General features: G+C 40.0%; 2 protein-coding genes and 1 long non-coding RNA gene across 4 annotated transcripts in view; 2 read left to right on the top strand and 1 right to left on the bottom strand.

Annotated features, from left to right (window-relative positions):
- LOC134299002 (uncharacterized) overlaps nucleotides 1–21575 on the top strand; it is a 122561-nt gene extending 100986 nt beyond the window's left edge. Inside the window, exon 5 of the long non-coding RNA XR_010006161.1 lies at nucleotides 21382–21575. This is a non-coding gene — a long non-coding RNA (uncharacterized LOC134299002). The remainder of the gene's footprint in view (nucleotides 1–21381) is intronic.
- Nucleotides 1–27959, bottom strand: part of crb1 (crumbs cell polarity complex component 1) — a 188275-nt gene that overhangs the window by 151033 nt on the left and 9283 nt on the right. The gene's annotated exons all lie outside the window — the stretch shown is intronic.
- On the top strand, nucleotides 12203–15372 carry LOC103278548 (zinc finger MYM-type protein 1-like). Its single transcript, XM_008108723.3, has 2 exons — nucleotides 12203–12740; nucleotides 12922–15372. Exons 1-2 carry the CDS (start codon nucleotides 12381–12383, stop codon nucleotides 15169–15171), a joined length of 2610 nt encoding a protein of 869 aa, XP_008106930.2. The 5' UTR covers nucleotides 12203–12380; the 3' UTR covers nucleotides 15172–15372.

Below are 27959 nucleotides of genomic sequence, written 5' to 3'. Positions count from 1 at the left end.
TTAATAGAACATGCATAGATTTGCCCTACACAAACACCAAAGATGTTTCTCCAGCTTTTCATATTGGTTATTACATCTGAGTGCACAAATAACAGCTTGAGGAATTTAGAGACTTGTCAACACCACCCAAATAACCTAGCTGTATTTCAGATTATCTTGTCCTGGGCACTATATTTATTTTAATATTTATATATTATTTTAATAGTTATACATTATTTTAAGTATTTATCAACCAAACGTGTGTTGATAAATTGCCTTCTTCTCCTCCTGTTGCCGCTTGGGCTCCTTTTCTCTCCCTTTGGCCTCTCCTTCCTCCCTTCCTTAGGCTGTATATTGTAATTTTTATGATTTATAATAGTCTTTTAGAGTTTATTGAAAAAACACAAAACAGCGAAGCCGTGAAAAGTGAGCCACGAAGTAGTGAGGGAACACTGTATTGCATGAAAGAGTTTTCAGTGCTACAGGGGTTGCACATTAGGTGTCTAGATTAGACAGCTTATGAGGAGAGTATTATATTTTTGTCCATATAGACAGTCCTAGATTGCATTTCCTGCCACAATTAGTGCTCCTTTTCTCCTGAAAGCTTCCCTCATTAGTATATGTTCATGTGAATTAACATGTTGGGAAACCTTTTATCCCTGCTCTTTCCCACTCATTATGGAGTCATGCTTCCATTCATGCTGCTGAATTTACATGTTTTTATCTACCCAACCTCTTTCCCCAGAGATACAGTCCTTCACAATGAGACTCTCCCCTGGTTTTTCTACTCCACAAAGGTTATTAGCGTGTGTGTGCGTGAAAGGGGAAGAAAGTTTCACAATTGTTACGTGTAGATCCATGGCCAGTTCCAGACATCTTACTGTTTGTGAACTACCAAAACCAACCCACACCCAATGAGGTCATGCTATATTGTGCCTAAAGCCAATTAAGTTATTGTGGCACATATATTGAAACATCCCGCAAGTGTGTTTCCTTTTCCCAATCCCTACGAATACAATAATCACAAATTGTATGATGAACAATTTGCTGCTTTTTTACGACAGTCTAAATAGGCTGTTGGAACAAGTTGCTTCATTCTGCCAAATGAGAGAGCTGTTTACCATCGAGTGACTGTTTTACATGTCTCTCCCAGAGGAAAGTCCGGTTCACCAAGGACAAAGCATGCAAATACACAAAGATGGATAAAAACAAAAGAAAACATGAAAGCCAGAGGCAGAGGGGCAAAAGTTTGAAGATAGGTTCTAGATAGATAATAATAATAAATGTGGATCACAAAACCAAATTAACCCACTGCGTGGGCAGTACCTACAGTATGGTCACAAAAACCACTTTAAATATGTTTTATCCAGACACTAAATATGGAATTTGTTTACTCCAGGCCTGTTTTTGAAGCATCCTAGTAAGTTGCCATGGAAACCATGTGTGTGGCTTATTGCCTTGAATGAAGACAATTGCCATGGAAACCAATAAAAACAACAGCAATGGCAACAAAAGGCTGTTCTGATTTTTGTAAGAAAAAGCATTTTTTTTAAAAAAAAATGCTTAAATCAGTGAAGACAAAGGAACATCACAACACAAGCAAACAGCACAGCATGCAGCCAGGGCATGTTACTAATAAGAGCAAAAGTAGAAATACGTCCTATGTTTTAAAACCAAATTTTGGAGCTGCTGGGAGAGTAGAGATTCCTGGAAGAATATAATAGATTATTAATTTGGTCTTTATTTTATTATTCGTTGATTCTCATATTAAGGACACATTGCCGTACTGGAAAGATACAAGAGTTCATTTTGGCTCACTCTTGCTGCATTTGGGTACATCTCACACATATTTCAGAATCAGTCCTTAGAAACCTCAGCAATAACAGACTGGTTACTGTAAACACAGTGACATGATGACAGGATTCTCTGTAGCTGAGTCCCACGCTTATCTTTCTTTGGCTCACAATAGTGCGGCATCTATGTTCTGAGGTACTCATGCGGAATAACATTTCCGTGTCTTCCTTTGCATGGAGATGGATACAAGAAGAGACAACAGCAGAACATCTTGTTCATCATCTGCAGGACTGTCAACCAAGCAGGCTCGATCTGTGAAGTTGACTTCCTACAACACATCATCTCTTACCTGCAAACTGTTTCACACTGCTCAATTATTTCAATATGATTCTGCTTTAACTGCTAGGGCTCCATCTTGTGGAATCCTGGGGTTTGCAGTTTAGGGAGGCATATTTAGATTTCTTACCCAGAGAGCTCCTCTAGTGCTTCACCAAATTACTCATGCCAGGATTCAATAACAGGCAGCTGGAGTAGCTAAAGTGGAAACACTATAATTGTGTGGTGGGAAAGAGAGCCCTGGGAAGAAGTGTAAAATTTCTAAATTAAATTTTGTGGCATGCTTTTCCTGCTAGAGGAAGAAGAAACCTAATCTCCATAACTACAAATGGCCACCAAGAAGATGCTCTTAGACCAGGACAGTTGAAGATTGAGGGTCTTACAACCTCATCACATAGACAAAATTGTCCATCCTACAACAGTTTCACCTCGGTTCAGGAATAGAGCCCACTGGATCCCACCACACTATGTAGGTCTACTTCTGGCAAAGATCCGTCTCTGAACTGTGGTGAAACTATTGTAAGGAAGAGCAATGAAGACACTTCCCATTCACATAGAGAAGAATGAAGGGAAGCCAGGTGATGAAACTTCCCTCAATTGAATGAGGTAAGGGGTGATGTAAAGGATGTGAGGTAACGGGCTCCCCCTGCCCACTGCCAGATTCATCCATTGTGAATACCTCCGGTATCGCTCGACTTATGGACCTCAATGAGATGTCTTTTTCTCAGAGTCATAAAAGTTGACATGACAGATATGATAATGGGGGACAAGATGGAAACCTGAGAGATTCCACAGACCAGTGAACATTTCCTGGAAATGGAAAAAGTGACTTGCACAGTGATTTGAGGTCAGATTCCATGTTCAATGTAATGACCATCCTGGCCTCAAATGGGTTCCAGACATGACAATGTAATCAAACAGTGAAATCAGTTCCTCACAAACCAGTTCCAAACTGCATTAGAGGAAGCCCCTGGGTTATGATCAATGTGATTCGTTCTGATTGACCAGTCTCTGTGGCAAATCAGGAAGCAGTGAGCCAATTCTCCACCTGACGGCCCACCTTGCTATCAACTCATATGTCACCATGCAGCTTCTCCCCATGGTAACTCCATTGTTTCAAATTGATAATGGGGAGGCTCCTGTGTTGGTGACACAGCGTCCTACGGTGCTAATCACTTCAGTTGTCCCATGGAGCCTTGCTGGAAGTGAGGCAACATCCTGTGATGGGCAGCATGGGCTTCCATGGGTCAACTGCAGCAGAAGCATCCTAGGACACTGAATTTCTTTCATGTGAAGAGGTCCCAAGATAGGTTGTATAGTTTTGTTCTTATGTTGAATTTGTATGCAAGTTGGAACAGGTACATTTTAAAAGTTTAACTCCAACCCATTTTTAAAGGTTTTAGATAGCATAGGGAAGTGCTAACACATCTGTCATATTTCCTTTGCTATCTGTACCCCTGTTCAAAAGATTTCATTTCATTTTCTGTCCTGGTGATACCTGGATTTTGAAAATTTTGGCTTGGTGTGAAAACTTCAGTGGAGATGCCTTCTCTCCAAGATAACTCTTAGAAGAGTGGTTTTCTCTTCCTGGGGTAGATTTCCTCTCACTTCCTGTTGTCTCACTCTCATTTCTAGCTAGTCATATGTAAATTGGATGAATATGTAAAAAGTCATATGTAAATGGATGTTAATAATGCAGGGACTGCCTGTATAGTGTCAGTTTAGATGTGACCTAAGTCCCATACCAGAAAGCTGCTTAGAAAGCTATTGAAGGAAATAGTACTGAATGCTGCTAATATCTCCAGTATATACAAAAGTATATACAAAAAACTGTGGCATGTGCTTGGTGGTATGGGGATACCAAGTCACCTTGTCTGTCTCCTGAGAAATCTGTATAAAGACTAAGTAGCCACAATAAAAACAGACCACGGAACAACAGACTGGTTCAAGACTGGGAAAAAGTATGGCAGGGCTGTATACTTTCACCCTACCTATTCAACTTGTATGCAGAACACATCATGCGACATGTGGTGCATGACGAATCCAAAGCTGGAGTTAAAATTGCTGGAAGAAACATTAACAACTTTAGGTATGCAGATGATACCACTCTGATGGCTGAAAGTGAGGAGGAGCTGAAGAACCTTATCACCAAGGTGAAAGAAGAAAGTGCAAAAGCCGGTGTGCAGTTAAATATCAAGAAAACCAAGATTATGGCAACCAGACTGATTGATAACTGGTAAATAGAGGGAGAAAACATGGAGTCAGTGACAGACTATATATTTCTAGGCGCGAAGATCATTGCAGATGCAGACTGCAGCCAGGAAATCAGAAGACGTCTACTTCTTGGGAGGAGAGCAATGGCCAACCTCGATAAAATAGTGAAAAGCAGAGACATTACACAGGCAATGAAGGTCCGCATAGCTAAAGCAATGGTATTCCCCATAGCAACCTATGGATGTGAGAGCTGGACCATAAGGAAGGCTGAGCAAAGGAAGATAGATGCTTTTGAACTTTGGTGCTGGAGGAAAATCCTGAGAGTGCCTTGGACCACAAGAAGATCCAACCAGTCCATCCTCCAGGAAATAATGCCCGGCTGCTCACTGGAGGGAAGGATACTAGAGGCAAAGATGAAGTATTTTGGCTACATCATGAGAAGACAGGAAAGCTTGGAAAAGATCATGATGCTGGGGAAAATGGAAGGAAAAAGGAAGAGAAGCCGACCAAGGGCAAGATAGGTGGATGGTATCCTTGAAGTGACTGGCTTTACTTTGAAGTTGCTGGGGGCGGCGTCAGCTGACAGGGAACTCTGGCGTGGACTGGTCCATGAGGTCACGAACAGGTTGAAACAACTGACTGAATGAAGAAGAAGATACAAAAGGAATACACTCCACCATCCACTTCCCGTTATAGGCATTCCCACCATTTCATTCTCCCCTCTGCCTATCAGCCAAAATTTATTTCTGGGTGATGATGATATCCCCGGGATTCCTCCATGCCCTTTTATTGCAGCACAGCAGAAATTCCAATGCTTCCCTACTATGGTTTGGTAGATGAAAACCAACTTGTTGATTTAATATCTAAACGACCTTTCAATTCCTCTTGTAATACAACAGTGTGCTCAACATATGGTTTGTGAGTCAAAGTAGAAGGCAGAAACCATAGTTTGCTTAGTGGTAGAACACAAGAGTCTCACTTGTGTTCTATCACTAAAGAGAACTAAATTTTCATCTTAAATCTTTTTCGATTAATATGTGAGCCAATTTTCCGTGAAATTTTCAAACTAGAATTACATTCTCTATGCAGATGTCGATCAATAACCAACATATTGGCATCAGATAGGGTTGAAGGACTGTGCGGGTTTTCGAATGATGAAGTGGTTCTCAACTTGTGGGTCCCTAGGTGTTTTGGCCTACACCTCCCAGTAATCCCAGCCAGTTTTTAAAAAAACCAGCTGTTAGGATTTCTGGGAGTTGAAGGCCAAAACATCTGGTCGCTGTTATGTGACCTCATTGTGACTTCTGCACACTGCTTCTTGTTCTTGTAAGTCACAAGAATCCTGTAATTATAGAATTCGAAACCATGTGAGACCCTTCAGATCCAAGAGCATGGCGATTTACGTGTTTTGTACAAATGTTTTTATCTACAAAAAGTTAATGTTTAATGTTGTGGGAGTTTATTTGAGCTATATTTCATTTTTCCCTGATGAGGACAAAAAGCTTCTGATCCAGTCATCATAAGGAATTTTTTACTTCCCTCCTAATTTGTTATTATTTTTCTCTCCACTTTTGAGAATTCTATTCATTATAAATTATAAATTTTTCAGTATACATAAATAACATATTTGATGCAACTAGTTAAGGGAAGGAAAGTATGCCTTGAGATAGCTCTGTGGAATAGGGAAGTTCTGGGACTGCGAAATGCCCAACCATGCAGTTCAATCCTAAACATGTTTACTCAGCAGCAAGCCCCATTAAGTTCAATGGGATTTGCTTCCAATTAGGTGTGTTTAGTATTGCACCTTTAGTTTAGTTTCCAGTCAGTCACTACTTGCAGGCACATAAGCAGATAAATTAAAAGGAGGCTGGGGGAAAAATTACTACATAATTAGGGAAATCTATGGTTAGTGAGACCAAAAAAGTACAAGAGGACAAGAATATGACAGTACTTTCTTTATGCACTGCTGCCAGTTCACCCAATCCTCCTGAGAATAATGATAAATAACAACTGTTCAGAAAACAGACAGTGGGGCATTTTTATCTAAAAGAGTAATTGGAAAGTTTCTCCCCTATAGAGGCCTAGTTTGGGCATGATTGACCTCCAATCTGGGAGTTGTAGTTCACACTTATCCCGAGAGCCCTGAACCCAGCCGACGATGGATCTGGAATAATCTTGGCACACAGACCCAACATGGTCAACTGCAAATACTTTGGGTGTCATTGCCCTGGGAATCTGGGAATTGTAGTTCACCCTTATGTAGCCAGCACTGAACCCAGCGAAAGACCAATCTGCACCAAACTTCAGTGATATTACCTAACATCCCAAAACAAACAATGCCTTCTTCTATTAACTCAGGGTCCCCAAGCTAGTAAATAAATAATGATAAATAAAAAATGTTACTTTTTTGAACACAACTCCTAGTATGGTTGCTGGCTGAAAGATTTAGGGAGACGTCCCAAAAAAGTAACTTGTCTTGTTTATTAAATTCCTCAGTATATTTTCAGTATGTCAGGGGAGGAATGGGAGGAGAGGATTCAATGTCACTCCCCAAAATGGGAATTCCACTCTTAATAATAATAATAAACTTTATTTTTATATCCCGTTCAATCTCCCCGAAGGGACTTGGGGAGGCTCACAACAGGGACAAGCCCGAAACAACAACACAACATATTTGACAAAAACTTAAAACATTCCAACAATACACAAAATAAAATAATTGACAATACATTAAAATCCAAGCAGATAAAATCAGAGTAATTAAAAGTAAACCAGCGGGGACAGGTTTCATAAAGTGCTATATCATGGAAATAAGTAACAGTGATAAAGTGCCATATGCTTTTAAAAGAGAAAGAAGTATTCTAATGACAGCTCTATTGAGCCTATTCATTCAAACGCGCTCTGGAACAACCATGTTTTTAATTCCTGGCGGAAAATGGGCAGGGAAGGAGCTAACCTGATCTCCTCTCTTGTCATCATTCTGGTCACTAGTTGAAGAAAAAGCACTGTTCACATACTCAAAAGGGATTCATGTATCTGGGTCATTCAGAGAAAAACAATGTGCAGGCTGCTGAGGTTTGTAAAGACACCATTATGGATGGGTTAATTGGAAAAGTATGTGTAAGAAGCTGATTGGCTGAGCCTGCAAACAGCTAGGAATCTGATTGGTCAATTTCTCTACCATGCTACTGAGGAACCAGTTTGAACAGGTTTTACCTGAGAGTGAGTGTGTCTATGCTGACTGGAAACAGCCAGGAGATAAGATGACTGCTGGCTTTCAGTGGCCCTGTTATTTCTGAGGCACTGAGGCAATTTTATGGACATTAATAGGACTATTTATTCCTACTGTTCTCTGTAAGCAATCAGAGAGAATTTTGTAAATATTATTGTTAGATCATTTTGAAGTCAGTAAAGTTCCTGTTAATTGTTCTACAAAGCTGAGTGGCACATTATTACCCTACAGGGTGATTTTGGTTCACAGGTGGACGTAAGAGCTTCTATTTAACATCATCTACAATCTTTAACATAGGCCATGAGCTGGTTGTGTTTCCACGTCGTTTTTTGTGTCCCCCAGATTATTATTTTTAAGATTGATGCAAGTACAACTTCTGCATCTACAGAACTGAGATATGCAGTTTCACTTTTCTATGGTTACAGTTATTCACTTACAGCCTTCTTTACAACCCATACCCGCTTCTCAGTACCAGTATGTTGTGCTAATTGTAATTGTGTCGATATTTTTATTATGGTTGCATTGTATGTTTCTTGTTCTGGTAATCAGGGAGACAGAGCTGTATATAAATACAGTATATTTTATTATGACACAGCAAACAAGATAGATATGCTGGATTTCATATCACAAAATCACAAGTCGAACACTTCCCAAGTGTCTAGGACTGTGTGATGTATTTTCGGATGATGCGCGCAGATCCCAGCAGGGTGGCCTTTTGCAGCTGGCAAATCGTAATTTTGTCAATGTCTATTGTTTCCAAATGCTGGCTGAGATCTTTTGGCACGGCACCAGGGCCGGTTGTTACTAGGCGGCCGCTGACGCGGCCACCTCGGGCGCTGGCCGCTAGGGGCGCTGTCGAGGCGTCGACAGCGACCCGTAGCGCCACCGACGCCTCCGGTGTTGGCGCGGGCCCGCGGGGCTTCAATCCCCGCGCCCATGCCAAACCGCGACAAGCAGCTAGGCCATTTTGCCCTTAGTCAACAAACTAAGGGCAAAAATGGCCTATCTGTGCTGTGCGCATGCGCACAGCCAGATAAGCCATTTTTGCCCTTAGTTTGTTGACTAAGGGCAAAATGGCCTAGGTGTGCTGTGCGCACGCGCACAGCACACCTAGGCCATTCGGGCCTTACTTCCTGGTCGCGGCCGGCGATCGCCCGGGCGATCGCCGGCCGCGACCAGGAAGTAAGGCCCGAATGGGCTATCTGCGCTGTGCGCACAGGCACAGCGCAGATAGCCCATTCGGGCCTTACTTCCTGGTCGCGGCCGGCGATCGCCCGGGCGATCGCCGGCCGCGACCAGGAAGTAAGGCCCGAATGGCCTAGGTGTGCTGTGCGCGTGCGCACAGCACACCTAGGCCATTTTGCCCTTAGTCAACAAACTAAGGGCAAAAATGGCTTATCTGGCTGTGCGCATGCGCTGGCCGCGACCAGGAAGTAAGGCCCAAATGGCCTAGCTGTGCTGTGCGCGTGCGCACAGCACAGCTAGGCCATTTTGCCCTTAGTCAACAAACTAAGGGCAAAAATGGCCTATCTGGCAGTGCGCATGCGCACTGCCAGATAGGCCATTTTTGCCCTTAGTTTGTTGACTAAGGGCAAAATGGCCTAGCTGTGCTGTGCGCATGCGCCCTGCCAGATAGGCCATTTTTGCCCTTAGTTTGTAGACTAAGGGCAAAATGGCCTCTCTGGCTGGGCGCATGCGCACAGCGCATTTCGCCCGTGGAAGCTTCTAGGCACTAACAACCTACCCTCTACGCATGCGCAATACCATAGCCCGCGCTGTGCATGCGTACTGAAAAAAAAAACATTTGCACGAGGCCTGTGGTGTGTGGGGACTGACAAGGACAACCAGGCAAACAACAATCGTTTAACATAAAGAATCAAGGCTCAGGGATACCACAGGTCTCCAGCAGCCTTCTGAGCAAGGTAATCAAGGCTGTCTGAATTAGTGACAACAAGTTGCAACTAAACTTACAAGTCAATCTTACATTATTTCTCAAAATGGATGGGCATTGCTCTTGTGCTTTCATGTTTCCTAGCTTCTTACTACTATAATCAGTTTTATTTTATTTTTTCTTTGTTGTCAGGAGTGACTTGAGAAACTGCAAGTCGCTTCTGGTGTGAGATAATTGGCCATTTGCAAGGACCTTGCCCAGGGGAACAACTGGATGTTTAATTATGTTACCATCCTGTGGGAGGCATCTCTCATGACACAGTTGACTGTGTGTGTCATTTGTACAAAAAGTAAACAGTATAAAATATATAGAAGCATAGATTAAAATAAGGAAGTGGATGGGCCAATTTCTAATGTGTGTGCATTCTAATGTGTTAATTCTTCCATCTATGGAATCATTTCTGTAGTAATGTGAGAAATAATTTCAGATATGTGATACAAATACATATTTAAATATTAATTTGTACATGCTTTCTATAAAAGTACATGTTTACTGTTTAATCCCTTGTTTTGGGAGTTGTAGTTGGTGATTTTATGTTATGTTAAAAAATTAATTGAGTAGGGAGTTGTAGTTGCTGGGATTTATAGTTTTAATAATTACATATATTATATAATAATAAAGTAGCTGTGCCCAACCACGCTTTGCTGTGGCGAAGTATGGTGTTCTGGGAAATAAAGAACAGTAGAGTCTCACTTATCTAACATAAACGGGCTAACAGAATGTTGGATAAGCGAATATGTTGGATAATAAGGAGGGATTAAGGAGAAGCCTATTAAACATCAAATTAGTTTATGATTTTACAAATTAAGCACCAAAACATCATGTTAGACAACAAATTTGATAGAAAAAAATAGTTCAATACGCAGTAATGCTATGTAGTAAGTACTGTATTTATGAATTTAGCACCAAAATATCACAATGTTTTGAAAACATTGACTAAAAAAATGTGTTGGATAATCCAGAACGTTGAATAAGTGAGTGTTGGATAAGTGAGACTCTACTGTATTGAGGAATTGGTGGTAGTTAAGGTAAAGGGTAAACTTGTTGTCGAAGGCTTTCATGGCCGGGATCACAGGGTTGTTGTATGTCTTTCGGGCTGTGTGGCCATGTTCCAGAAGTATTTTCTCCTGACGTTTCACCCACATCTATGGCAGGCATCCTCAAAGATTGTGAGGTATCCATACCCCATTAAGTCCAGTCATGTCTGATTCTGGGGGTTGGTGCTCATCTCCATTTCTAAGCCAAAGAGCCAGCGTTGTCCGTAGACTCCTCCAAGGTCATGTGGGATGACTGCATGGAGCGGTGTTACCTTCCCTCCAGAGCAGTACCTATTGATTTACTCACATTTGCATGTGTTTGAACTTCTGGGTTGGCAGAAGCTGGGGCTAAAAGTGAGGGCTCACTCTGTTCCCCCAATTCAAACCTTTCGGTCCAGAAGTTCAGCAGCTCAGCGCTTTAACACGCTGTGCCATCAGGGGATATTATTTCCTAAAGGTTGTGAATATACAATATTTCTAATTGGTTTTTTTTTGGCTTTTAGATGCAAGCATGAATGCTGCAATTAGGGAAAATGATTAGGATGTAAGCCTTGCAGCTTTAAAGCCTGACTGTTTCCTCCCTGAGTGAATTTTTTGTTGGGCGGTGTTAGCTGGCGCTGAATGTTTCCTGTGTGGAATTCCCCTGTTTTCAGAGTTGTGTTCTTTGCGATATGTTATGTGCTTGTACTGTCTGTGGCTGTGAGAAAACAGTGGATTTATCAGACTTTGATGATGGGAATACTTTGTTGGGAGGTGTTAGCTAGCCCTGATTGTTTCCTTTGTGGAATGCTTTCAGACTGTTGGTCTTTATTTATTGTCCTGGTTTTAGAGATTATATTGTTCTGCCTTATTCTATCCCAGTAATTATTTCATATTAAAGTAGAATCTCACTTATCCAACATTCGTTTATACAGTGTTCTGGATTATCCAACACAGTCTGCCTTTTCGTAATCAATGTTTTTGTAGTCAGTGTCTTAAATTCATTGTGATATTTTAGTGGTAAATTTGTAAATACAGTACAGTAGAGTATCACTTATCCAAAATAAACGGGCCGGCAGAATGTTGGATAAGCGAATATGTTGGATAATAAGGAGGCATTAAGGAGAAGCCTATTAAACATCAAATTAGGTTATGATTTTACAAATGAAACACCAAAACATCATTTTAGACAACAAATTTGGCAGAAAAAGTAGTTCAATACACAGTAATGCTATGTAGTGATTACTGTATTTATGAATTTAGCACCAAAATATCACAATGTATTGAAAACATTGACTACAAAAATGGCTTGGATTATCCAGAACGTTGGATAAGCGAGGCTTGGATAAGTGAGACTCTACTGTAATTACTACATAGCATTACTACACATGTAACTACTTTTTCTGCCAAATTTGTTGTATAACATGATGTTGTAGTGCTTAATTTGTATAATCATAACCTAATTTGATGTTTAATAGGCTTTTCCTTAATCTCTTCTTATTATCCAACATATTCGCTTATCCAACGTTCTGCCGGCCCATTTATGTTGGATAAGTGAGACTCTACAGTAGAGACTCTGCTGTAGAGTCTCTGCTGTACTTAAACAGTTCTCAAGTATAGCATGAAAAGGAATAATGCTCAAATGCTTGGTCCATAACCAGGTCTAGCAAGGCTATTCAATGCTAATCATCATTTTTTGATTATCCAACGCTCTGCTGGCCCGTTTATGTGGGATAAATGAGACTCTACTGTTCTTGGATGGAGCTGCAGGCTGTATTTCTGCTGTGTTGTCATAAGCTGAAAGTTGTTCTGCGTCAGTCCCCTTCCTTATATGACGAGTTGGGTTTCTTAGCAGAAAATGTCAAGCAAGAAGAAGCCATCGGGAGCATTTCATCGTAAAAGGAGGTTGCAGCATAGCCAAGAAGATAAGAGTCAAGCTAAAGCATTAAAAAGGTTTTTCACGACTTCACCATCATGCCAGACAGGAAAGCCAGAGACAACTAAATTGACTGAATCAGATCATGCTGATGACGGAAAGATACCAATCTCAGAGCCTCTACCAGGACCATCAACCAGTCAAGACCTTCTCACTGCAACTTCAGCAATACCATTACCACCTTCCTGTATTGGCATTACTGGGACTGACACTGAAGATGTGGATGAGGATTCATTAAGAGATGCAGCCCTGCCATCTACTAGTCGGCAAGCTATTGAATCGGTAAGTAGATTCAATTTAAAAATATTAGTGCAGATTTTTGGGAAATATAATTGGCCCTGGCCTGTCTTGTTCATTTTTTCTTTAAAGATTGCATAACGAGGTATTATACTTATTGATCTTGCATTGCATTACATCTTAGAAAAACTTCTAGAAGTTAACATACACCCCCCTTTTTTTTCAGGAACAAAGAAGAGACCCTTTGTTATTTCTTTCCAATGATTGTGGAGAGTGGCCACTCAAAATAACTGATGAGGCACGGAAAATAATTATTGAGCGAGGACCACAGCAAGTCAGAGGCATAAAGTTTCCTAAGGACATTCATGGCAGAAAATTTTCCCCATTTCATTATTCAAGGAAGTTGTGTAATGGAGAGCGTGTCAACAGATATTGGCTACAGTATTCTGTATCTAAAAATGCAGTGTTTTGTATTACTTGCAAAATTTTTGGAAACGACACATCCAGTCTTGCAGGTAGCCAAGGGTTTTCTAACTGGCGGAACTTGAGCAGGCTTTTGAGCAGTCACGAGAAATCCCGTCCTCATATGGAAAACCGTTCATCTTGGCGTGAGCTCTCGCAACGTTTGCATTTAAACAAAACTATTGATGCAGAGCATGAAAGACTTATTAATGCTGAAATTAAACATTGGGATCAAATTCTGAAACGCTTGCTATGTGCTACACGGTTTTTGGGGGTTCAAGGATTGCCATTTAGAGGGACAAAAGATGTTCTATTTGAACCTAATAATGGCAACTTTTTAAAATTGATAGAACATATAGCACAGTTTGATGATCCGATGGCTGAACATGTGAGAAGAATCACTTCCAAAGAAACACATGTCCACTATTTGAGTAAAAATGTCCAGAACGAGTTTATTTCTTTCTTGGCAGGCAAGGTCCAGAATAATATTTTGGAACAACTACATGAGGCAACATATTATTCTATTATATTGGACTGCACACCAGATATTAGCAACACCGAACAAATGACGTTGGTGGTTAGATTTGTTACATGTAAAGCAAATGAAGATATCTTGATTAAGGAACATTTTTTAGGCTTTGTTCCTGTTGCCAGTCCTTCAGGTGAAGGTATGACAGAAATATTACTCCATGAGTTGGAAGCACGACGTATTCCATTAAAAAACATGAGAGGCCAGGGATATGATAATGGTTCTGCAATGAAGGGAAAACATGTTGGAGTCCAGAGGAGGATCCTTGATTTAAATCCTAGAGCCTTTTATGTACCATGTGGAAACCACTCCCTGAACTTGGTCATAAATGATGCAGCTATGTCTTGCAAGATTGCAGCAGACTGTTTCGCCACCGTACAAGACCTCTATAACCTTTTTTCAGGTTCCCCAGTAAGATGGGGTACTTTGTTGAAGCATGTTTCAACTCTCACACTCAAACCACTTAGCAGTACTAGGTGGGAAAGTAGAATCGAAGCATTGTTGCCTTTGAGGTTCCATATTGAAGAAGTATATGATGCCGTATATGAAGCTTCTCATGATCAGAAATTTGATGGACTCTGTAGGAGCCGTGCTGGTGCTCTTCTTAAAAGACTGCAAAGCTTCACATTTCTGTGCAGCATAGTGACATGGCATGAGATCCTGCACAAGATAAATATCGTTAGTAAACAGTTGCAAAAAGTGTCAATCGATCTTCAAAATTCTATGGCTCTTATTAAGAGTGTGAAAAGTTTTCTAGAAAGGATGAGATCTGAAGAAGGTCTAAATAGCATCATTACAGATGCAAAGGAACTGGCAGAAAAAATCGATGCTACTGCCGACTTTGAAAACGAACAGGAAGCTCGACCGAGAAAAGTAAGCAGACAATTTTCGTATGAATGTAAAGATGAAGCTGTACATTCTGGCAAAGAGTCTTTTAAAGTGAACTTTTTTTTTGTTGTGCTTGACACAGCAATATCCTCATTAAAGGAGAGATTTCAGCTAATGGACAACCATAGTGGAAGTTTCAAATTTCTGTATGACATTTCAAGCCTTGGGAAATGTTGGAATGAAAAAGAATTGAAGTACGCCTGTCAACGCCTTGAAACTGTTTTGACAGATGGAGAAGACCACGATGTGAATGCTGGTGATCTGTATACAGAGCTACAATTACTTGCAGATATGCTTCCCCCTGGAAGTCTCCCAGCTGATGCCTTGTCTTTTATAAATCATGGTTCGGAGGATGTTTTCCCAAATGTCTACACTGCATTGAGAATTCTGTTAACACTTCCAATATCCGTGGCCAGCGGTGAAAGGAGTTTTTCAAAATTGAAACTTATAAAAAATTACTTAAGATCTACTTTGAGTCAAGAGCGCTTGAGTGGACTATCAACCTTGGCCATTGAAAATAGCTTGTTGGATGACATGGACACAGATTCCCTAGTACATGAGTTTTCCAAATTGAAAGTCAGAAAAATCAGGTTTTAATTTTTACAAGTGTTCAAGTTAATTTGTGTTAAGGAAAACTGGATGTTAAAAAATTAAAATTGTTGCAAAGTTTATTAAAATATTTATTTATTAAATTATTATTATTATTATTTGTGTTAAGGAAAACTGGATGTTAAAAAATTAAAATTGTTGCAAAGTTTATTAAAATATTTATTTATTAAATTATTATTATTATTATTATTATTATTATTATTATTTATTAAGATTGGAGTTAATTCTATGTAATGTTACTATATGAACATAATGTTGTTAATAAACTTCTGGTTGTAAGGTAAACTCTTTTATCCATTCTATTCACCTCTACCTTCTACCTTTTATTTCTCGGTGATTGGGGGTTTTTTTGGGGGGGGGCACCAAAATCCTGTTTCGCTTACACTTGAAAATTTCCTTGGGCCGGCCCTGCACGGCACCCAATGTGCCCATCACCACTGGGACCACCTGCACTGGTTTCTGCCAGAGTCTTTGAAGTTCAATCTTGAGGTCCTGATAGCGGCTGAGTTTTTCCTGTTGTTTTTCGTCAATGCGACTGTCACCTGGGATGGCGACATCAATGATCCAAACCTTTTTCTTTTCAACAACTGTGATGTCTGGTGTGTTGTGTTCCAGAACTTTGTCAGTCTGGATTCGGAAGTCCCACAGTATCTTTGCATGCTCATTTTCCAATACTTTTGCAGGTTTGTTATCCCACCAGTTCTTTGCTGCTGGCAGGTGGTACTTGAGGCATAAGTTCCAATGAATCATTTGGGCCACATAGTTGTGCCTCTGTTTGTAGTCTGTCTGTGCAATTTTCTTACAGCAGCTGAGGATATGATCAATGGTTTCGTCGGTTTCCTTGCACAGTCTGCATTTTGGGTCATCAGCTGATTTTTCGATCTTGGCCTTAATTGCATTTGTTCTGATGGCTTGCTCCTGGGCTGCAAGGATCAGGCCTTCTGTCTCCTTCTTCAGGGTCCCATTCGTGAGCCAGAGCCAGGTCTTCTCCTTATCAGCTTTTCCTTCAATTTTGTCAAGGAACTTTCCATGCAATGTTTTGTTGTGCCAGCTGTCAGCTCTAGTTTGTAGTGTGGCTTTCTTGTACTGGTTTTTTGTCTGCTGTGCTTTGAGGAGTTTCTGATTTTTGACTTCAATCAAAGCAGGTTCTTCACTTTGCTTTACATATTCTGCCAGGGCATGTTCTTCTTCTTTGACTGCTTGTTTTACTTGTAAGAGTCCTCTGCCCCCTGATCTTCTAGGCAGATACAGCCGGTCAACATCACTGCAGTGAATGATGAATGGTCATGAGTTTTCTTGTTTTTCTGTCCAAATTGTCCAGTTCCATCTGTGTCCAGTTTATGATGCCAGTAGTATATCTTATGACAGGTATGGCCCAGGTGTTTATGGCCTTGATGGTGTTGCCTCCATTGAGCTTGCTTTTGAGAATTTTTCTGACCCTTTGTGTGTATTCTTTGCTGACCACAGTTTTCACATGTTCATGCTTGATGTTGTCCAGCTGTAGTATGCCCAGATATTTATAGGCCTCTGGCTGGTGACACTTTATTGTTTGGTCATTAGGCATATTTATGCCCTCACTTTCAATGATTTTTCCCTTCTTCAATGCCACTGTCGAACATTTGTCCAAGCCAAACTCCATGCTGACATCAGTGCTAAAGATTCGGACAGTGTTAGTCAGAGACTGGATTTCAGTTTCCGTTTTTCCATACAGCTTCAGGTCATCCATGTATATCAGATGTGAAATTTTGTGAGAATTCTTAGATGTTTGATGTTAGATGTGAGCCATAACCAGGTCTTCTCCTTATCAGCTTTTCCTTCAATTTTGTCAAGGAACTTTCCATGCAATGTTTTGTTGTGCCAGCTGTCAGCTCTAGTTTGTAGTGCGGTTTTCTTATACTAGTTTTTTGTCTGCTGTGCTTTGAGTAGTTTCTGATTTTTGACTTCAATAATAATAATAATAATAATAATAATAATAATAATAAAGTCAAAATTGAAGTTGTTGTTGTTGTTGTTGTTATTATCCCATCATTCATCCCATCAAGGTTCATTATTATCTTTGATTTCACTTATCTAAATGAAGTCTGAGACTGTATCCCCTGCAGATATGGGGATCATAATGTATTGTAGTTTATTACTGAAATGAGATAAATCTGTTTTATTGTATTTATATGTTTTAACTGTTTACATTTTTAATTGTTTTATAATTTAATATGGTATGGTAATATGGTATGTTAGGAGTCCCCCAGTGGCACAGTGAGTTAAACCACTGAGATGCTGAACTTGCTGACTGAATCCAGGGAGCTGGGTGAGCTCTCACTGTTAGCTCCAGCTTCTGCCAACCTAGCAGTTTGAAAACATGTGAAATGTGTGTAGATCAATAGGTACCACTTCCGGCACATGACCTTGGAGGTGTCTACGGACAATGCCGGTTCTTTAGCTTAGAAATGGAGATGAGCACTAATCCCCAGAGTTGGACATGCCTGGACTTAATGACAGGGGGAAACCTTTACCTTTTATGGTATGTTTATTGTTGTGTGGATTGAATTTTTGCCATAGTTTGTAAGCTGTTCAGAGTCCCCTTTTGTTATTATTGTAACAAAAATGCAAACAATCTACATTGGATCTGGGTGGTCCTATAGGATTCATGCTATGTTAAAAGTCTACATAATCCAAGCCAAAAAAATTGTAGACATGTAGCAGGTACAACAGTTCTTATGGGACATAGTTTGGGAAACTCTGTCCTTTGATTGTGAAGCTCTGAACACACAGTTTAGAAATCCATCTCAGGTTTTCCTTTTGTTTTTCATAGGTAAATCGGGTGACTTAGCAAATTAAGTTTATGCTAGTATCATTTAGTCAGAGGCTTCCTCTAATCTCCCAAGGTATTTAAATCCACTCATTAGCTACCTGACGTTTTCTCTGCCAACCTTAGGTAAATCCCAGATTATGTTTCCAGGCAGATTTTTCCTAAGTGTTGACTCAATACATTTTTAATTAATAGCAGACTGGAAACTTGATAGTTCTGTGTTATGGATGTTTGCTGTACATCCTTACAGACTTACATCAGTCAATTTCCACTCTCATCCCTTCATAGTTTGCAATCCATTTGTTAAAATGCCTGGAATACAACATTTGATTTCCAGATCTATAATTAAGCATGGTTCCATACACAGTTATGTGTGAAAGATCAGAGTGAAATGCAATACAAAAAATGACAATGCCATTATTTAAAAATAATTATTTGACAATTATTTTGGCAAAATTTGACAACTGCGTTATTTGGAAACAGAAGCTACTGGCCTATATGTTTATTGTGAATCATAGATCTCTGGAAGCCAGTTTCAAAGAATGTCAAAGAAATGATCATGTTATTTTTGGAAGGACTAATTCCTTATTTACGTGTCTTGAAAGTACAGGTGGGCGCTTTGAACTGTTCAGTCAGATGTACGCCCTACTGAGTTAAATGGGTCTTATATCTCAATGAGTGCATATTGAAGATTTATATATTTATATTTATTAGGAAAGAGATTTGTTGCAGCAATTTAAACCACAGTAGGGAAACAAGGAACCTCGGTGGCGAAGTGCGTTAAAGCACTGAGCTGGAGACTGAAAGGTCGCAGGTTCAAACCCCGGGAGAGGCCACTGTTAGCTCCAGCTCCTGCCAACCTAGCAGTTCGAAAACATACCAATGTGAGTAGATCAATAGGTACCGCTCCGGCGGGAAGGTGACAGCGCTCCATGCAGTCATGCCGGCCACATGACCTTGGAGATGTCTATGGACAACGCCGGCTCTTCGGCTTAGAAATAGAGATGAGTACCAACCCCCAGAGTCAGACATGACTGGACTTAACGTCAGGGGAAACCTTTACCTTTACCTTAGGGAAACAAAACAGCAATTGTTAAACTAAACTAAACTAAACTAAGAAATGGAAGAAAATACAGAAAGAGGTGTGTGTGTGTGTGGAGGGGACGGATTCTGCCACATTGTATTGGCACCAGACTGATATGTGTATTTTTCTAACACAAAGGAACACCTTTCAAAGTTTCAGTGGGGTCACTATTGTTGGTATGTGACAGCAAAAACAATAAAGAATCTTCTTGCACTTGAAGACATTTTATTTAGCACAAGTCTTTGTGGATTCTTTGAACTTGGATTTCCCTGTCCCAAGCCCAATGCTCCAAATATTACACTATACTAGCAGGGTGTTAGTATACAAAATACTAACACACTGATGGAAGAATTTGACCTGTGGTGTAGAAAACAGAACAAGATTACACCTGCAGAAAAACCATCAAATGCACTAGAAGCATATCTTGTCTGTGATAGACATTTTTTTTCAAATGTGAAGAAACTTCTTCAGATTTCTGCAACATTGCTAGTGTCATTAGCTACAAATGAAAGGCCATTTCAACTCTTAAATGTTTGAAAAAATACATAAGAAGCACAATGAATCAAGAAAGACTGACTGAACTTGCAGTCTTGAGTGTCCACCGAAGTTTATCAATGGAGCCTGATTTCTATCAAAGTCTATTGACACAGTTTTCAAGTGTTTCCAACAGGCGTGGTATTATTACAGGGTATTTAAGACTTGAATCTTTGTCACTAAAATAGAAATTTGATTTAACTAACTTTATATAAAATCTATAGAATGAGTCATAGAATTTAAATTATTTTGTGTTATGGACCTACTCTTCATGATTCGCTAAAAAAAACCGTTTCAACCACCCCCAATTTTTTTCTGGCTACAGGCTTGATTCCAACTTTATGTTCTTATAACTCTATGATCATGCAAATGTGCACAGAATGCACATTAAGCAATCCAGAATCGGAGAACTAGATTATGGCATACTTAGAGCCTAAGAATTGAAGACTAAAAACTCACAAGGAGATGAAACAGAGGTCCTGTTTCTGATTGTGCATGTGGAAATCTGCACGTGAAAATGATAATGTGTCCCTAGGCTCAATCTTTACCTATTTCACAAAGTTCTTGCGAGAAAAAAGTTTGAAGTGAAAAGCATACTCCTTGCTAACTTCATTGGAGGAAAGGCAGGGAAAAATGTAAATAATGAATAAATGTCATTAACACTATCATTTTCCCTTGAATTCCTAAATTTCTTGCATTGCTGAAAAGTCTTCAGGAACATCCACAACCAAATCTAAATTTTAGAGGGGAAATTGCCTGATATTTTTGTTGGAGGAAAAGTACAGCCAAAAATCTATAACAGAAACACAATGGAATGGCAGTATTTGTGTATTAGAGGAGGCATTTAGATAAGGTAAGTGAAAATGGGGAGATCTAGTGTGGGTTCTGGTCACACAATCAGATGAGCTGAAACAGGAAGATCAGCACTTCTTCTGTTCTCTTGTTTGTTTGTTTATTTGCACAAAGTAAAGCAAAATTCAAGGAGAGCTGAAGGACAGTCTCTTAATTCACCTATCCCAGAAACAGAAAGGGGGCTATCACACAATGCACAGAGATCTCATATTTAGAGTTGAGGCCAGGCAGCCATATGTTGACATTTATGGTCCCTTTTTGACAAGAGATCCAATGTTTGCAAAAAAATAGTTTTCACAAGTTTCACAATAGTATGTTATGAGAGCTGAGATAGCAACAAGGTGAGATAGGCTGAATGTTCTCAGGAAGGATGGAATTATAGGAGAAGTACCTGATATGATGACGCAGTGTGAATACAAAATTGCAGGTGGAACAGAGATATCTGGTTTCAAACACCCTTTCAACTTAGAAGTTTGCTGACTTTCAGCAATTTTTTTGTTTTCTGACAAACCTCAATAATGCAAATTTGTTTTGAAAAAAGAATAATATAGCCCTCTATATCCAATCCTATGTGTTGTTGTTTTTTAGGAAGATCAATAAAAGGCATGTGATTTATTCCAATGGAACACGTATCATATTTCATTTTTAGAAACTTGTGCGAAATATGCATGTAGGTGTTTAATGGCATTCACTTAATCTACCTGAATGCCACTGATTTATACTCACATTTCTTTTCAAACTGAGATGTAATTCAGCTCGCAACAGGATTTAAAGCATGCATAATTAAGTTTTGATCACTGCTCCTAGCAGCCACAATTCTTGCTTCGTTTGGCTATGGCTTGAGACCACCTGTATTTCACCGATAAGATTATAGAGAAACAAAAATTGTGACTCTTGCTTTTTCACTCTTCTTTTCCCCCAGTCATCCAAAATAATGCTGTGAGTGAATCACTGAGGCCTAATTGCTCAAAAGTTCCCATTTATTCAGGCTGGCTCCATTTCGAAGAGACCAAATTGCTACGTGAGATGAAGTGCGGTAACACTTTCCCCAACCCCAAAAAGGGAGAGAGAAGAGATGCTACTTGGATGAATTATTAAAGGGAGCAAATGAAAAGAGTTGAAATGTCTTAGCTCATTATCACTGCTTTTGTGTGGGTTGTAAATGAGAGGAAGGAAATATGGGATATCTTCCTGCAGACTCCCTACCACCAGCAGCCCTGAATTTGTCAAGCTATATGAGGACACAGGCTGTGACAATTTGCACTGAGAGCTTTTTTTCCCCCTTCATGAACAGTCCAAGCTCACCAAATATCTTCCTATCTGGTTCTCCATTCTCTATCCAGCTAATGAGCGTCAGCTAAAGCAGCCAGATCCCTTAGGAACTCGGTCAGGCAAACAATGGTGACTGCTTGCAATTGCCAAAGGTGGCTGGCCATTGCCATCTCCTTTGCAAGTAAAGGGTGTTCTACATTTGGAGCAAAAGCCCATGAATCCTTTTGTACTCAAGGCGGTTATCCTCCTCTTGCAATTAGGATTAATTAGGAATTAGTAAATCAACAGTATATGCCCTTGAAAGAAAGGAAAATCCATTTTGGGGGAAGAGGGAAACCAATGCTCAAAGTGGAAAACTTGTTTCAAAAATCTACCTAGCTTTCATTATAATTAAATACTGTGTTCCCTCACTACTTCGCGGCTCACTTTTCGCAAATTTGCTGTTTTGCGGTTTTTCAATAAACTCTAAAAGACTATTATAAATCATAAAAAATTAAAATTTACAGCCTAAGGAAAGGAGGGAGAAGCCAAAGAGAGAGAAAAGGAGCCAAGCGGCAACGGGAGGAGGAGAAGGCAATTTATCAGCACACGATTGATTGATAAAGGCTTAAAATAGTGTATAACTACTAAAATAATGTATAAATGTATAAATGAATATAGCATCCCTACTTTGCGGATTTTCACTTATTGCGGGTGTTTCTGGAACGTAACCCCCTCAATAAGTGAGGGAACACTGTGCACCATTTATTACGGTATTTTTGTTGTTTAGCAGGTTTTATTAGGGTTTTTCAAGTGAAACATGATTTAAAAAATCAGAAAATATCAAGGTGAGGGGAATAAGGGGAAATATAGGAAGAGGGGGGAGGGGAGGGAAGGGTTGGAAATAAAAAATGATCATTTAGTTTCCATTCTTCTTCTCTGCCGGTGTACTGTATATTGTAACTGCTAAAATAAAGTATAAATATTAAAATAAACATAGTGTCCCTACTTTGCGGATTTTCACTTATTGCGGGTGGTCCTGGAACGTAACCCCCGTGATAAGTGAGGGAACACTGTACATTCAATTTTTGTTTCTGTCTTTTGCACTGTACATAATTTAAGGTGCCTGGCTCTGAAGATGGGACCATTTAAAAGATGTTTTTGAATCAACTTTTAGAATTTTATGAGGCTTCTGTTGGGCACCAGAAGTAATATGTGCACCTGTGCAAAGTTTGCACATGAATATATCCTATATTTTCCTCAGTAGGTACATACAAAACTTACATTATGAAAAACATACAAAATTTATAATATGATTGAATTGTCAATAGAATTAACAGCAGTGTGAAACATATCCATTAAAAGAGCAACAAACACAGAGCTCTTTCCCCGTGGAGAAAAAAAATGGAAGACTTATCCAGTATATGATCACAGCTTCCAAACTGTTCTATGCACAGAGTTGGAAAGATACAACTATTCCATCAAAAGAAGATTGGCTGATGAAACTATCTGGTCCTGCAAAGATGGATAAATTGCCAAATTTGGATTACAAAAAAAGGCATTAAGTAATTTCAATAAGGATTGTGTTGTAGTTGAGCCAAGGGGCAGTTCTGGTACTACTGGTAAAACTGCTAGTAGGAGGAAAAGGGATAATGGTGAGCAGGTGTTTGATGAGGAACAGCAAGTAAAGCGGGTTCGGGAAATACTTATGGCTCCTTCTGAGGATGAAACGTTTGAAGGGTTCTCTAGTGAAGAGGAGTCAATACTGGAAGATGATGGGTTAACAGAAAGTAGAGGAACTAAGAGGTCAACTCAGGAGCAAGAGTCAGATGAGGAAAGGGAAAGGAAGAAGATCCGGGATATACTTACTGCTCTCACAGATTAAACGTTTGAAGGTTTTTCTGGGGATGATGGGTCTGGAAGTGGAAGATGCTGCAGATTGGACTCAAGTAAATGTGTGTGCAGAACCAGTTTCCGAGGGTGCATCAGGAGACTGGCGAACTACTCGTACACCAGGGACATGGGGAGATCTAAGTCTTGAACAAAGATGGAGTGATTGGAGGGCTGATGGGCGAGGTTCACATATGAGATCAAGATCAGCTGTGGATAATGATGACAGGGCAGAGGCCTCATCATCATCAGACTCTGAGGTGTAAGTTAAAAGTGGAGTTGGAAGTGAAGGTCCCTTGCAGAAGGCAAGGTGTCATTTTGGGACATGCTTTGTCGCTGCCTGTTCTCCTTGGGTCCTGGCTGTACAGCTTCGTGTTCCTGAATCCGGTTTGGCTCCTGACGACGACAATGTTTGTTCCTGGTTTGGCGTTCCTGGCTTCCCTTTGGCTCCTGAATTCGGTTTTGGCTCCTGACGACAACAACGCTCGTTCCTGGCTTCCCTGTGGCTCCTGAGTTCGGTGTTGGCTCCTGTCGACGATAACTCTTATTCCTGGCTTCCCTTTGACTCCTGAGTTTGGTTTTGGCTCCTGACGACGACCACGCTCGTTCTTGGTTTGGTGTTCGCTGGCTTCCTTTTGGGTTTCTGGATTCGGCTTGGTTCCTGACGACGGCGTTGCTCACTACTGGCTTGGCGTTTGTTGGCTTCCTGCTGGTTCCTGAATTTGGCTTGGCTCCTGACGACGGCATCATTACTTCTGGTTTGCTCCCCTGTTCATTCCTGAATTCGGCTTGGCTTTTGATGACGGCATTGCTACTCCCTGTTGGCTTTCTTTTGGGGTTTCTGGATTCGGCTTGGCTTTTGGACAACGGCATCGCTTGCGATCACTACTGGTGAGCGTTTTGACTCTTCCTTGGCCCTTTGTGCAGTAGCAGGGTGTTACTCTAGTTCCAGTGAACGTTTGGTTGAAGTTAAGACGGATTATCCAGCCAGATAATCCGGATTATTTTCTGTTCCGGCTTTTTGCTTTCTTTTTGCAACAAGGACATTTACTTTTGTTGGGAACACTGAATGTAAATGTTTCTAAGTTCAAAATATCATTTAATAAACATTTGTTAACTCTACTTATTGTGTGTGGCCCTTTAAGAGGAGGCTAAGTCCTGACAGATTGAGAACCATTTCTGAAGGAATTTTAGAGGAGATGAAATTTGCAGAATAATAGGATAATATATTAGGATATTAATATTAAGAAGTTCATTTAAGATATAAAAAGGATGACAGACATATGCCTGTGGGATACATTCCAGGACACATACACACACAGTTGTAGATGCCAGAAACTGTGGATAATCGGTAACTCTATATTTTGACTATGCTTGGGCCAGAAGCATATCATAAATTGCACTGGAAGGCCTGAAAAGGTTCACAAGCATTTTGGGAGAGGAAGAGATTTTTGAAGTGTGGGTAAGTGAAACCTTGGATATTGAATCCGTGGATAAGGGATTGTCCTGTATTTAGAGGAGGTAGGAAACAAAGATAAATTGTAACATTTAGCATGAAAGTTGGGATGGATTTGTCTTTCTCCTTTTTTCTTTATTGTTTTATATTTTGTGATGTTTTGGCAGTTTTGTAATGTAGGTTTTTTGGATTGTAGCTGGCAGTATTGGTTTAGGTTAATTGTATTTTGTCTTTTTTCTAGAATTCCCTATATTGTGTTTTATATTACATAAAAGTTTGCTGTTTAATAAAGTTTTTTAAAACAAACAAATACCTTTCCCCCCATAAACAGCTAGGGATGGAATTCCAGAGCCTGTAAGCAGACAGTGGAAGATCCTATACAGAAAAGTATTATGCATAGTGAAATCTTAAAAGTACCAACAAGAACAGAGTAGCAGTTTGCTAGACATTACAGGAGCTCTATTTAAAAGATTAGATTTAAATTATAAACCCTTGATGCCCTAAGACCCCAGTACTTGTTGCCTGCCGTCCAAAAATCTGTATCTGAAACCATTCTCTGAAAATATTATTATTAATAATAGTAATAATAATTCTTTTTATCCCGCTGTATCTCCCGGAAGGAACTCAGGGCTTTCCATGGGCCCATTCACAGTATATAATTATAAAACTATTATTATATTCTCACTGCTTATTGAATCTCAGACTTTGCAGATGAGGGAGGAATATTTATCATTCTTGGCCATAGCTTTGCCAATGTCTGCACTTACTGCAGCCCCAGGAGAGCATAGGATGAAGTCGTGGCAATTAAAAATCTAAAAAAGCATACTTAGATTTTGCCATTATATATAAGGGATACCGTAGTAGCAACCTTTTGTCTGTGGAATAATTCTTTTGGGGCCAGGTTAAGATGTTCCTCTCTTTCGAGATATTTCATGAGATTTCATGGGCTAATTTTTTTTTCCGTGTCAGGAGTGACTTGAGAAATTCCAAGTTGCTTCTGGTGTGAGAGAACTGGCCGTCTGCAAGGACGTTGCCCAGGGGACACTCGGATGTTAGATGTTTTTATCATCCTTTTGGGAGGCTTCTCTCATGTCCCCGCATGGGGAGCTGGAGCTGACAGAGGGAGCTCATTCATGCTCTCCTCGGTTGCTGACCTGATGGTTGTCAGTTTGAATGGGCTAATTGTATTACACCAACTGATTATTTGTTAGTTGAGATGTGTAATATATATGTGTGTGAGAGAGATCTGTATTGATTTTATTCCTCCCCTTTATACATTTAACTGGGAGATGCCCTGAATCTTTTATTTTAATTTGGAAAAAGGCATCTAGGAAATATAATAAATCTGAGCATGAAAAATGTAATGTTCATTTCTACTAAATAAAAGAGTTGACAAACTAATGATTTAACCAGGGATTACAGAAGAGTGAATGTGAAATTCTTCCTTATGAAAAAGGGAAGAATAAGATGGGAGGGATTCTTTGATTCAGGACTAATCTTTTTAAAAAATTGTGTGAGTTACTAAGTCTTGGAAAATCATTCTGCAACCTTTTTGCTTAACATGGTTGCCTTTAAATGGCTGATGGAAAGAAGAATATGCAAAGCATTTAGATAACACAGAATTCTCTCAAATGAGAACCGATAACAGACCTGCTCTCAAATATTGAGAGTTACACATAGTAGCAACATTTAGCGATTTCCCTGGGCTTGTCATGACTTCACAAAGAACAACTCTTATTTGGAGGAAAATTAAAAGATACTTAGATGCATGTGATGAAAGAGGATCCTGTCAGAGAAAATCGTTACGATAGAATATATTTAGCATTCAAAGTGCAGTCTTTGTACGTGCTGCCAACATCCTAAACTTATTTCTCTTTTGGAGTTTATTACATGGCTTATTTTTCTTCGGTTTTAATGATATATATTCTTTTCACACCACCCTGATGATCTTCTTAGTCAAAAAGCAGCAGAACTGTTTCACAATCTATAATAATAAAAGGGAACACCCGCCCCCATGCTTTCCTTCCTGTCATGTAACTTAGGACCTCATCACATAGGGCTTGTGCCCTTTTAGAGGACATTTTCAACATGGAGCCATTATGGAGCCTGCTGGAGCCCATTGCTAACATAGGGCTACTCACCAGTTAAGAGTTAAGAGCATGCTGGGAGGAAGACTTCAGAACATGGGTGACTGGCAGTCTTCTGACTGAGTAAGCCGGGGACGGCGCAAGAGGAAACTGGACAGCAATGGCTTCCCTTGTATGATGGGAAAGGGGGTGATGTGATATAGGACATGGAGTGATGGTTTCTTCCCCTGCCCCACAGATTCGCTACATTGCCCCATGGATTCCCCCACTGTCACCCAGCTTCAGGATCTCAATGTGATGAGGTCCTAAGATATGTGTAATTTAGCATGCATACTAAGGGAAGTTAGTGGTGTGATAATGGGCAACAAAGCTGCGGAGTATTGTCTTTCCTCCCAGTGAACAAAGAGTTAAAGTTAAACTTGTGATAGATTCTGTTCAAGTATAGTCAGCTCTCCATATTCACTAGGATAAGGAGCACAGGGCCCCATGAAAGTGAAAAACGGATAACTGTATTGGGGATCAGCATCACATAGGAGCAACATAAATCATGTTGAACAATTGCCCAGTTTGAGAGAAGAGATCTGGACTGCTAGTTTCCAGTGGACACCCAGAACATTATCTCTATTCTGAATGCCATAGAAATGTTTAGCTCCATGTATTACAGCAGGGATCCCCAAACTAAGACCCATGGGACAGATGTAGACCTCCAAGATCATTTATCTGACCCCATCCTAAACTTTAGACTTACCACCTCATCCGACAAGCCGATTTGCCTAGCGTACGCTGCTTCCCCTACACTTTCAGCATGGAGCCCAT

This window comes from Anolis carolinensis, chromosome 4, assembly GCF_035594765.1.
Source record: "Anolis carolinensis isolate JA03-04 chromosome 4, rAnoCar3.1.pri, whole genome shotgun sequence".
NCBI lineage: Eukaryota > Metazoa > Chordata > Lepidosauria > Squamata > Dactyloidae > Anolis > Anolis carolinensis.
This window is presented reverse-complemented; position numbering and strand designations above follow the sequence as displayed.

Coding starts and splice junctions, on each gene's coding strand:
- LOC103278548 (XM_008108723.3), top strand. CDS start 12,381: ATGTCAAGCAAGAAGAAGCCATCGGGAGCATTTCATCGTAAAAGGAGG. Junction 12,741..12,921: donor GTCGGCAAGCTATTGAATCG/GTAAGTAGATTC, acceptor CTTTTTTTTCAG/GAACAAAGAAGAGACCCTTT.